This window comes from Saccopteryx leptura, chromosome 11 (genome assembly GCF_036850995.1).
Source record: "Saccopteryx leptura isolate mSacLep1 chromosome 11, mSacLep1_pri_phased_curated, whole genome shotgun sequence".
NCBI lineage: Eukaryota > Metazoa > Chordata > Mammalia > Chiroptera > Emballonuridae > Saccopteryx > Saccopteryx leptura.
Window position 1 is genome coordinate 44,512,560 of NC_089513.1, and position 13,362 is coordinate 44,525,921.

At 40.4% G+C, this 13,362-nt stretch overlaps 1 protein-coding gene across 1 annotated transcript in view; it reads left to right on the top strand.

Annotated features, from left to right (window-relative positions):
• Nucleotides 1-2,608: 2,608 nt before the first annotated feature.
• LOC136383042 (UDP-N-acetylglucosamine transporter TMEM241-like) overlaps nt 2,609-13,362 on the top strand; it is a 140,840-nt gene continuing 130,086 nt past the window's right edge. Inside the window, 2 exon segments of the mRNA XM_066352542.1 lie at nt 2,609-2,731; nt 7,340-7,385. Of these exon segments, the coding sequence (XP_066208639.1) occupies nt 2,660-2,731; nt 7,340-7,385 (118 nt within the window). The 5' untranslated portion in view covers nt 2,609-2,659.

Genomic DNA, 13,362 nt, shown 5'->3' on the forward strand with positions numbered 1-13,362 from the left:
TACTGCGGCTTTGTAGTAATTTTTGAACTTGAGATCTGTGCAGTTAAGTTTGTTCTTTTTTTTAAAGACTGTTTTGGCTATAATTGGTCTCTTGAATTTCCATATGAGTTTTAGGATTAGCTTGTTAATTTCTGCAGGGGAACCACCTGAAATTTTGATAAGGTCTTGTGTTGAATTAGTAGAACAAGTTGGGAAATATTGCCATCTTAATGATCTCAAATCTTCCAACTTATGAGCATGATTATTTTTCCATTTATTTTTTATCTTCTTCAATAATGTTTTATAGCTTTCAGTGTATAAATCTTGCACTTATTTTGCTTAATTTAATCTAAATGCTTTATTCTATTTGGTGCTATTTTTAATTAAAATTTCCCCCAAGAGTCATTTTCATATTGTTCATTGTATATGTATAGAAATGCAATTGTTTTTTTGTGTATTGGTTTTGTATCTTACAACTTTGGGGAACTCGTTTCTTAGTTCTAATAGTATTTTAGTGTGTTCTGTAGAATTTTTGATATTCAAAATCTTCTCATCTATCATAGAAACAGTGTTGAACTCTTTTGCAATCTGGTTGCCTTTAAAAAAAATTTCTTGCCTATTGTCCTACTAGAACTTCCAATATAATGTATAATAGAAGTGGCAACAATGGTCATCCTTCTCCTGTTCAGGAACCTTAGGGAGGAAATCATTGTCTTTCATTACTAAGAATAATGCTAACTGTAGGGTTTTCACAGATGCCTTTTATTAACTTGTGGAAGTACCCTTCTATTCCTAGTTTTAATTTTTTAAATTATTATTATGGATTTTGTCAAACAACTTATCTGTTTCTATTGAGATGATGATATGGTTTTTGTCTTTTATTTTATTGACATGGTATATTACATGAATTGATTTTGTATATTAAAGCAACCTTACATTCCTGGGACAAATCACACTTAGTCATGTGTATACTCCTTTTTTTTTTTTTTTTTGAGATCAACTTTGCTTTATTTTCCTCATCATATACTACTTTTTTATGTTACTGAATTCCATTTGCTAGTGTCTTGCTGATTTTTATATCTACATTCATAAGAATATTGGTAATCTATCTGTTTTTTAAAGGGAACCTAGGGAGTCTCAAAAATATGCAGCTGCTTCTGTGATATTTTGAAAACTCTCCATGTTTGCTTTCAAAATATTATTATTAAACATATTTATAGGGGAAAAACTCACAAGGTATTGTTTTATGCAAGCTCCTCTTTTTTATTCAACAAATGTTCATGGAGCACTTATAGACTCATCATCAAAAATTTAATAATTGTATCTTTTGGCCTCAAAGACCTCAATTAAATATAAGTAGTTAAATCTTTTCATGTATATAAAATGTCTGCTTCAATCTCATATGTAGTAGCTTATTGTTTGTCAATGTAAACCCTGATAATTTCATTGCTATTCAGTGTTAGTTGAGTTTGTTTTGTGGAACAGAATAGTGCAGCTTTGGAAAAATCTAAAGTTTTTACAAGATTTGCAGCACCTTCGCAACCAATGTCAATTTCTGTTTACATGGTTTTTAATTGTTCTTGTTTCTGCTTGCTAAGCAAATTCTGTCAAGGAAAAAAAGTGAAACAATAACTAAGAAATAATGGGACCTGAACTGAGTTTGTTCATCTACTAAAAGAGCTCAGGGAAATCTCAGGAAATCAAATCAACCATTGATTTCAAGCAAATTCTACTGGGCACAATTTTTTTTTTTTTTGTAAGGATAATTTAGATCTGAAATCAGTTTTCTAAAATAATGCTAAGGGAAAAGAACTTCTTAGTTTATTTGTCTTTTATGTAGGGACAATACATCCAGTGTTTGCTTGGATGATATAGTTTGATACACAATGTTAGGTAGGGAATACAAGTAAAAATGAGCAAAAAATTTCTGGTGTGTGTGGTATTTCTAGAAATCCGTTTGTTTCTACATGTGGTGAACATTTCAATTGCACCTTTAACTCCTGACCAAGTCCATTACTGTTTTTGTGTTTGTTTACTACTATTTGACAGGTCAGTTTTCCACCCTAAAAAGTAGAAACAGGAGCTGTGCTTGAAACCCCACTTTTTGAATAATTTCTTATATAAATCTCAACAAAATGGAATTCCTTCTCTTAAAGAAAAACAACTATACCCATTCTAGTGCCTTCCCCCGCAGCCCTCCTCCTTTTAAAATAAAATTAATCATTTTAAATTTTTTGTGTCGTTTGCATAAGTAATACAAACTCAGTGTAGAAAATTGGAAAAATTCAGTAAAGCACAAACAATATTTAAGTCCCCTGTACAGAGGCAGCTATAAACATTTTCCTCTGAATGGTAATGGGGTGTTGTGAAGTGTACTGTCAACTGCATTTTTTTCTTCTTCCACTTTCTGCTTTTATACAGCTACCATCCGTTCATTCTCTACAGGTGGTCACAGCCCTGGCCAACCTAGCTTCTCCTCCAAGGTCCTTCCGCCAGCTGGGTGCCGCCCCGCCCACCTCGAGTAGACCCCGCCCTACAGAGGAGCGGTCCCGTAAGAGCCAGGCACAGGGGGCGGTCCCATGCCCATTGGTGGAGCTCGAAGCCACGTGGCCGTCCAGGCAGCCAGGGTGGCGGCCCAGCTCCAGCCGCGGGGTCCCGGAGAAGGGCTGTGAATTGACAGATGTGCACGAGGAGGTGCCTGGTCGGCCTCATCTTTTGTACCTGCTACCTGGCTTTTTACCTCACGAACAAGGTGAGGGGATCGGGCGCGGGGAAGCGAGGATTCCGCGTGGGAGATTTGAGTCCCCTGATTGTACATGGAACAGATGCAGCCACCAGCTTTCATCTGATTATTTCCTGAAGGTGATGGAGAAGAAATCGGCTCTGTGTGGGATGCTCTTTTAGAAATAGCCTGTGTTAACTGCACTGCCCCGTTTCCTGCCCTGAAAAGCATTCTGCACATCTCCTGGGAAACCGGATTTTTGACTGGCGAATTTGCAGGAACTTAATTTGGGGCAGTATGTACTACTTCTAAGGGAGAGAAAACAATTGGTTCCCATTCCCTCGGGGAAGGAAGAATAGGGGAAGAAATCAGGCACATCCTGCCTTTTTTTTCTAAACATGCCCTTGTCCCAGAACCCCCTCGAATTCTGGAAGCCTTTAAATAGAAGAGATCTGTCCATCTCCGTCTCCATCTCCACCTCACACCACTGACTCCCAAACCGATTATTTTTAATATGTTACCATCCCTGCCACTTCCAGTATATTCAATAATTTTTCATGGAATTAATTTTAAAAAATAAAATGTAAACTTAATTCGTCTAAAGCAGGGGTCCCCAAACTTTTTACACAGGGGGCCAGTTCACTGTCCCTCAGACCATTGGAGGGCCAGACTATAAAAAAAAACTATGAACAAATCCCTATGCACACTGCACATATCTTATTTTAAAGTAAAAAAACAAAACAGGAATAAATACAATATTTAAAGTAAAGAACAAGTAAATTTAAATCAATAAACTGACCAGTATTTCAATGGGAACTACGGGCCTGCTTTTGGCTAATGAGATGGTCAATGTCCGGTTCCATATTTGTCACTGCTAGATGTAACAAGTGATGTGACGTGCTTCCGGAGCCGTGAGGCGTGCATCCCACATCACTGGAAGTAGTACTGTATGTGAGCGATGCCATGCTTTGCGTCTCTCACTGACCACCAATGAATGAAAGAGGTGCCCCTTCCGGAAGTGCGGTGGGGGCCGGATAAATGGCCTCAGGGGGCCGCATGTGGCCAGCGGGCCGTAGTTTGGGGACCCCTGGTCTGAAGTAATGTCATGAAACCCGCTTTGTGAAGCAGCAGAAAAGCAGTGGCACCATGTTTTCTGTTTTGTTAGGAGGGGAAGCTCGCCTCGGGGTGGTACATGCAGGAAAAGGTTGGCTGGGGCGGGGAATTGCCCTTATCCTGGACTCTGGGCTAGACACCAAACCCAAGCAGTGACAGGCCCAGGACCACCTTCCCCAGTGTAGGATCTCTGCTACTTCCTTTAGCAACCCTCACCCCCAACGCCCCTGAAAACCCTCTTGCTCTCTGGAAAAGAACCATTAGGAAACAGCATTTCATGATACTGTCTTTCTCAGTGCAAGTGGCTGTCTTCAGTATGTTCAGAGGATACCTCTTTCCCTGTCCAGTGGATTTCTACTTATGGTGATGGGCCTTTAAGGATCCATTAATACCTCCTTGCTGGGAGCCAGAGAGAGGTTTGCATCCTGGCTCCACTCATCTGGCCTTTGGCACTTGAATGATTCTAAGCCCGAGTCTTTTAAATCTGAAATAGGATAAAAAGTCCCCTTCACAGAGTTGTCACAAGGATTAATTAAAATGATGTTTGTAAGGTGATCTACTGAGCGCCCAACATCATGGTGCATGCTACATAAAGTAAGTGGTAGTTTCTCTAGGAGAGGGAAGGGAGGAAGGCAAGTCTTTTGCTTACGGTATGACACAGTAATTATTAGCTTTTAACAGATTTGGTTTTTCCTCATGGGACACGGAACTAAACTAAAGATTTTTTTGTAGTATCTACTCAGGAATATGTGAATTTGTGAAATCTTGGCCTTTACATTTAACTATACTGCCCAGAAAAATTAGGGGATATTTCAAAATGAATATGAAGCTATAAAATATCTCCTAATTTTTGTGAGCAGTATATTTTAATTTGTCTAGCTAACTTGATCGATATATTGATAACGTTATACTTTAAAACAGAATGATCTTCCTTAATTTCTGTATAATTATCAGAAGAGTTGAGGCATTGGCTAGAAAAAAATGTGTATCTAAGCAACAAAAAGAAAAAAATCCAGCAGCAGACAGTGGTTAGTTCACTGAAACTTATCCCCCTCTGCGTGTACATGTGCATCTGTGGCACTATTTTTATTTTTATTGAGGCACTACAACATTTTATTGTAATAAAGAATGAGTACCTTCTATGTGCATCGTCTCAAGGTGCTACATAAAAATAAACCAAATCCTCTTGCCCCAAGAATATCTAATCTGGGGAATAGAAATAAATTGCCAGGGGCCCTCAGACTTTAAACAATAAGCTGAGGAACATCCTTCTGCGTTTTCCATGACGGTTTGGATGCTTTGGTTTAGGGCTGTTGAGGAGTATTGAGAGCTATATGGAAAGTAGGAGAACAGCAGAGAGCAGAGAGAGGTGAGGCGAGGGGATAGTATAAAGAGGAAGGAGGAGGTGAAGTTAAGAGCCATGTAGAGCAGCCACAAGGCCCACATAGGGGTAGGAGAGGTGGTTGTTCATAATGGGGCTCAGGTAGGGACTTAGTAAGTCGCAGATTATGCTATAGTTTCATCTTCTCAGCCAGGAAGGTCACACTTCCTTCCAGCAGCCAAAGTGAATGGGACCAAATAGAGACCAACTGAGAAAGGAGCTGTGGAGTGCGCACCCCGTGGGCATATTCCTCCGCATCCCATCTCTGCCAAATGAATTTTCTTTTAGAATTAACGAAGTCTTTCTGTGTCTGCAATCGAGGATCTTTTCTTCAAGTTTTTAGAACACTCTATGCTAGTTTCTTTATTTTCATATTTCTCTGTAGTTTCTCCTCAAACTGTTTCCCCCCTATTTGTATAAAGAAAATTCATTAAGCCTGATCTGTGGTGGCGCAGTGGATAAAGCGTCCATCTGGAACGCTGAGATCACCGGTTCTAAACCCCTGGCTTGCCTGGTCAAGGCACATATGGGAGTTGATGCTTCCTGCTCCTTCACCTTTTCTCTCTCTCTCTCTCTCTCTCTCCTCCCTCCTCTCTCTAAAATGAATTTTAAAACTCTTTAAAAAAAGAAAATCTTCTACATTATAGTTTCGTTCCTTAGTCTCATCACTGTTTGAACAGCAAGTGTTCTGGCTTTCCTGGCCTGGCCGCCCAGTCAGGATGGCGTGTTCCTCCATCCTGTGGGAGGTTCCAGCAGTGCCCGGACCTCGGGCCCAGGCAGCCACCTGTCCTTCTCCTCACAGGCATGAAGCCTTCAGTCTGGAGGCAAAGTCTACATCTGTTCTCCTTTCAAAGGCTCCCAAATTGCTCCTTCCTCTTCCTGGAGAAGCTCTCACTGTTCTTCTTCCAAACAGCATTTTGCTCTCTCTCAGCGGCACTTTTCAGTGGTATGAGGACTTGCTGAAAGGAGAAATATTTAGGACTTAGATATACCTTGTCAGGGATTTGCTTTTTTTCACTGTTCTCTAGGAAGGTGAAGTGAGAGCTTCAGCATTTTCTATCACCCCCAGTATCTAGGACAAAGCTCAGCACACAGTAAACTAAGTAAATATTTGTTATCTTCATGAAAGTCATTAAAAGAGATGCAAGATATGGTCCAGATAACCACTCAATGCTTTCTCTATCTCTGTTTAAGAATGAAAATGTCAGAGAAGAGTGGGGAGGAACATATTGACTTATGTCAGTAAATAGACCAGACAAGAGTGACGGTCATTTCTAATAAATGTATACCGGTGCACAGAGGCAGTTAGCCAGCACTGTGACATTTAGGAACTCATGCAAATTGATATGTAAACTTACCCAACACTATTCCATTTTTCAGGCCATGTGAAGAATCAGTGGAGTCCTTCCTAAAGCCATTTAATGGTTTTAGGCTTTAAAATTTTTAAAGTGCTTAGTGATAGAAAAATAGCAAAAGAGATCTAAAAGGACATAAGACAATCCCCCCATTCATTAAGTGCTATAAATTTAACAATATAAATACATGTTGACCTTAGTTGAGTTGGTTTAAAAAAATACTTGAAATGCTAGAGCACAGCAAAAATTGTGACATCTAAGTAGAATTAATTAGGAAAACAGTCCTTAGCATGCAAAACCAAAAAACAGAAGAAGCAAAACCTAAAAACAGAAGAAAAACAGGAAAGACCAGGATGCACTTTTATTTGAAGAGAAACAAAGAAGGGGGGGTTGGACTTTTGGGGACACTGACTAGAGAGCAGATAACGTGGACACGCTGAGAAAACAGACTGTATCTGGGGTTTGTCTGGTTTTCTCTGGAGATGCTCTGGGCTCTGGGAAGATGCTGAGTGGTCCACCGTCTGAACCTCAGGCTCGGCTGCTGTCCCACTTTGCTCATTCTCCAGCTGAGGTGGGCTGGCTTCTGGTGCACGGGGGAAAGCAGGACCACTCTTTAGTGTGACTTGGAAGGTCTTTTTTGTTTGTTTTTTGATTTCCAATGTGTGATTTTGGTGGGGAGAGGATGGGAATAAAGGCCTTATGTTTCTTCAGTAGGGATTTCTTTGACTATGTGGTTTATCAATTCTCTATAATTTGAAAGTGTCCATTAACCTGGTATTTGTTTTTCAGTATGTGCTATCTGTCTTGAAATTTACCTACCCTACATTGTTCCAAGGGTATTTTTATGCTTTTTATATATACTTGTAGGACATGTCGACCAGCATCATTAAATGTTCTTTAAAATATGTATTAAATTTTTTAAATGTTTATGGGTGACATTGATTAATAAAATTATACAGGTTTCAAGTATACAATTCTATAATCGTCATCTGTACATTGTATTGTGTGCTCAACACTCCAAGTCAAATCTTCTGTCACCATATATTTGACTCCCTCTACCCTTTCTCTTTAAAATATTTTCAGTGACTTTCATGGATTTTTTTAGCAAATAGACTTACTAGAATTTATTTAGCTAGTCTATGAATGAGCATTTAAATTGTGTCCTATTTGGTTGATACAAACATAATGATGTTATCAGACATTTTTTGTATTTAACTCTGCCAAGTTTCCAACTCTTTCTTTGGTGTAGATTCCTACATAAGAAATTTGGGTTAAAGAATTTGAACTGCTTTAGGATTCTTCTTGTATATTAACAAAATCTTTTCCAAAAATGTTTTACCAATTTACATTGTCATCCAGGCTGTATATGAAAAGTTCTATAATATACCTGAACCATGACTATTTTTTCTTCTTTCTGCTGATTTTATGAGCTCCAAATGGTATCACATTGTTTTATCTTATCATTTCTTAGGTTATTCATGAAGTTGGACAACTTTCTAATATTTACTACTAACTTGTATTTTTTCTTTCACTGAATTGTCTCTTTGTGCATTTTACTCTTATTTTTAGAGAGGTTTTAGTATTTTTCTTATCAGTTTAATGACTTCATATTTTAAGAATGCGAACCATTTGTCCAAGATGTTATTGGAATTTTTTATTATTTTTACAGTTGTTTTGTTCTTTGCCTTTTTATTTTGTTTATAATTATATTGATTATTTAAATATTTTAAAAAGTGCCATCATAGAAAATTTATTGTTTGAACATAAAAAGGAAGCAACAGAGATAACATGAAGTGAATTCAGTGTTTGGTCATGTGACAGAGGAATGCTATTATTAGAAAGAAGATTGGAGGTAAAAATGCCATAGGGTCAGGCCAGTAGTCTAGGTATTATAGAAGCAACCTGTACTGCTCTGACACACATATTTCTTTTTCACCTTATTCCCTCTCACCTTTCTATTTTTTAAATGTTTTATTTATATAGAAGAATATTGAGTTTCTTTTGTGCTTCACCATTGCCTTCATAGGTACTCTTCTCCGTCACAATGTTATGCTGATATTCACCTACATTTCATCAAATCTTTAGTCAATTCTTGATCATTGTTGGTTTATTTTAGTGTATGGTACAATGAGAAGAAATCATCCCTCCACTAATAGTTTCATTTATACTGGCCCCGTTTGTTATGTTTTATTGTATAATCCTTACTTTGCCTTTGGGTAGTTAATATAATATATGGAGTTATTTTTCTAGTTTTTCTTTTATTATCTTCGTAATAAACTTTTTCTTTAGCTTTTTGGGAAAATTATTTGGTAAAAAATTTATTTTTCTTTAGCTTTTTAAAAATATACAGTTGACATAAAATATTAGTTTCAGCTGTACAACATGGTAAATAGACATTTATATAACTTACAAAGTTATCACCCTGATAAGTCTAGTAGACATGGAAAATTTCTAAATGAGTAGTTAGTTGTCAGCTTTTAAGAAAAGGTTAGCCCGACCAGGTGGTGGCACAGTGGATAGAGCATCAGACTGGGACGTGGAGGCCTCAGGTTCGAAACCCCGAGGTCACCAGCTTGAGCATGGGCTCATCTGGCTTGAGCGCCAGCTCACTAACTTGAGTGTGGGATCGCTGGCTTGAGTGTGGGATCATAAACATGACCCCATGGTCACTGGCTTGTGCCCAAAGGTCGCTAGCTTGAAGCCAAAGGTTGCTGTCTTGAGCCCAAGGTCACTGGTGTGGGCATGGGGTCACTCACTCTGCTGCAGCCCCCTGGTCAAGGCTCATATGTGAAGCGGTGAATGAACAACTAAGGTGCCACGACACAGAATTGATGCTTCTCAACTCCCTCCTTTCCTGTCTGTCTGTCCCTCTCCTTATCTCTGTCTCTGTCTCTGTCACAAAGAAAAGAAAGAAAGAAAAGAAAAGGAGTTATGCTAAATTGTTTTAATTATAGCATTTAAATATGTGGTTGAGCCCTTTATCTCTCATTTTTAATCCATTTTTTATATTACACAAATGCAAACAAAAAAGCAGGGGTCATGATCTTAATGTCAGACAATGTTGAATTCAGGACAGAAAGCATTAAACAAGTGAAGTCAGAGAGATACATGTTATAATGCTAAAGCATGCAGTCCAAAATGAAAAGACATTCTAATGCTGCAGCATGCAGTTAAAAATGAAAATAAAATGGTGATGAGTATCTATTGACACCAACCAAACAACTGGGTGCCATCATTCATCAAACTAAAAGTGCAGGAATACAGGGATAAATAGAAACATACTGGTAATAGGAGACAAATTCATCGCTATAGTTCTATGATAGTTCAATTGGACAAACAAAAAACTCCATACATATATTAATTGTATTATACATATGCGCTAAGTAATACAATTAATAAATATCAAACATTGTATCTTGAAAATAGAGATTATGTTCTCAAATGTCCATGGTATATTCACAATGAATAAAACAATAGGAGATATGTAATAGGGCAGAGTAACTCATTCTACAAATATTTATAGGGTGCATACTGTGTGCCAGGCACTGTTCCAGATACTTCTAGACATCAGTGAAGAAAACAAAGATTCCTGTCCTCATGGAGCTTGCTTTTCTCTTTTGCCTGTCCCTTAAATTTACATGCAGTGAATAATACCCTCTATCCAGTTGCCTGACTCAGAAACCTGCTAGTTATTCCTTTTTTGTGTGTGTGTGTGAGAGAGAGAGAGACAGAGACAGAGAGAGGGACAAATAGGGACAGGCAGATGAGAAAGGAAAGAGATGAGAAGCATCTCTCAGTTCTTCATTGTGGCACCTTAGTTGTTTATTGACTGCTTTCTCATATGTGCCTTGATGGGGGGGGGGGTGCTACAGCAGATCGAGTGACCCCTTGCTCAAGCCAGCAGCCTTGAGCTTCAAGCTAGTGACCTTTGGGCTTAAGCCAGCGACCATGGGGTCTTGTCTATGATCCCACGCTCAAGCCAGCGACCCTGTGCTCAAGCTGGTGAGCCTACGCTCAAGCCAAATGAGCCCGCACTCAAGGTAGTGACCTCATGGTTTCGAACCTGGGTCCTCTGCATCCCAGTCCAATGCTTTATCCTCTGCACCAGTGGTCCCCAACCCCCGGGCTGCGAACCGGTACAGGTCAGGGGCCATTTGGTACCAATCTGCAGAGAAAGAATAAATAACTTACGTTATTTCTGTTTTATTTATATTTAAGTCTGAACGATGTTTTATTTTTAAAAAATGACCAGATTCCCTCCGTTACATCCATATAAGACTCACTCTTGACGCTTGTCTCGGTCACGTGACACATTTATTCGTCCCACCCTAAAGGCCGGTCTGTGAAAATATTTTCTGACATTAAACCAGTCCTTGACCCAAAAAAGGTTGAGGACCACTGCTCTGCACCACCACCTGGTCAGGCCCTGGTAGTTATTCTTGATTACTTCGTCTCCTTTGTCCCTAACATGCAGTTAACCTCTAGGACCTCCTGAATGTGGTTAGACTCTGTCCACCTTCTTCATCCCCGTGCCACTGTCATCTCCCAAACTACTCTAACAACTCCTAACTTGCTTTCTGGCCCCTGATTTTGTGTTTTTCCTACATGCTCTCTCTCTCTTGTTAAGGGAGGGAGCTTTCCCAAACGCAATCTTTTGTTATGGGTGCTGTCATTGGGGTACATTGTAGGAAGTTCAGCAGCACCCCTGGCTTCTGCTCACCAGGTACCGGTCACAACCCTCCCCTCCCACACTCCTACTGTGACAACCAAAACTGTCTCCAGGTAGTGCCAGATATCCCCTGGGGAGAAAAACCGTCAAGGTGAGAACCACTTCTCTAGACCAAGCTGTTGAAGGGCACAGCCCGTATTTGTTCCATCTGTCTGTCAGAAAAGGATACTTAAAAACTGGATCTTATGGAATAAGCAGGTGTTCACCAATACACAGGAGACTGGAAGAACATTATGGGTCAAGAGGACAGCACAGGATGCCCGACCAGTGGTGGTGCAGTAGGTAGAGCATTGATCTGGGGCGCTGGGGACCCAGGTTAGAAATCCTGAGGTTGCTGGCTTGAGCCCAAGATCACTGGCTTGAGCAAGGTTCACTGGCTTGGCTGGAGCCCTCTGGTCAAGGCACGTATGAGAAGCAATCAATGAACGCAACTACGAGTTGATGCTTCTCTCTCCCTTCCTGTCTGTCTCTCTCTGTCTCTGATTCGCTTAAAAAAATATTATTAAAAAAGTAAACAAAAAAGAGGACAGCATGGGCAAACTCTGAGAAATATGAAGTGGCCTGGCACATTCCTGAGGCTGCGGGCCGTTCGGTGTGGCTGGAAATGTGGTTGCCCATGGCGACAGACAGGAGGTGATCCTGGAGAGGGGCAGGTGCCAATTCCAGAAGGATTGTGTGTGTCACACACAAATGACATTATCCTGTAGTTTAGAGGTTCTCAATTGTGGTGTCACAATACATAAGTATGTTGTAATCATTTCTGAGGTAGTGTCTCAAGTCATAACTAAAAATAAGGTTTTGAAATTTATGAATGATTCAACTGAAATAAAAAAAACAAGTCATTTGCTATTTTGCTGTGCTTTCTGCAGTGGGAAAGGGAGGGATGTTTATATATATAGTATATAATATATAGTATAGTGTGTGTGTGTGTGTGTGTGTGTGTGTGTGTATATAGTTGGTTTTTTATGAGAGACAGACAGGAAGGGAGAGAGATGAGAAGCATCAAATGCTAGTTGCCCCACTTTAGTTGTTCATTGATTGCTTTCTCATATGTGCCTTGACTGGGGGGCTGTAGCTGAGCCAGGGACCCCTTGCTCAAGTCAGCAACCTTGGGCTCAAGGCAGCGACCTTGGCCTTCAAGCCAGTGACCTTAGACTTCAGGCCAGCAGCCATGGGATCTTGTCTACAATCCCATGCTCAAGCCGGCGACCTCGGGGTTTTGAACCTGGGTCCTCAGCATCCCAGGTTGATGCTCTATCTGATGTGCCACCACCTGGTCAGGCAAGAGGGATGTTTATTTTATAGCCTGTGCTCACCCGGAACCCTGCGAGCTGAGGAGGCGTGTCAGTGAGCTTCATGACCAAGTACGCTGTGGCAGAAGAGAGGATGAGATGAGAGGTGCTACCTGCAGCACCGGGAAGAATGAACCATTCTTAAAACAAGCGAGTAGCACAATTAAGTTAGCATTTCATAACAAATTCCTTGGTTTCAGTGTAGAGACTAGATGAAGTAAGACAACCCTGGAGAGAGGGGACAGTGTCAATGGTTCAGCTGTGAGATGGTGAAAGTCTGAAGTAGGCAGAGGCATAAGGGAGGGAAGGGAACTGTTGTTGGGGTAAAAGCAATAGGATTTTGCAAGTAAGTGAGTGGGTTGAGGTTGGAGGAGGGCTCGCTTTCTGTTTTGGCTGATTGGGGCAGTGGCAGGATGGCCAGGATGGTGAGGAGAAAGTCCAAGGTAACGTTTTAGGGATGCTCTATGTGGGAGCTTGTGGGGCATCTGGGTGAGAAGGGGGACTTGAGAACCATCAGTGTAGAGGTCATGGGAAAAGAGGTGGCTGGAAGTGAGGTTGTTCAGGGGAAGTCTGGAATATGAGAGGACCAAAGTCAGCACTTACTGGCACAGCTGGATTCAGGGGACTAAGTAAAGTTGGCAAGGACAGGCCTGAGAATTGGGATGATAATTAGGAGGGAGTGGGAAAAACAGTCGTAAGAAGGACTGGATGTGTATATTTATGTCAGTTGACAGATCTTCCATGGCTGGATGGCTTTGAGACCATGGCACTCTGGTAAATTCAGATTGGAA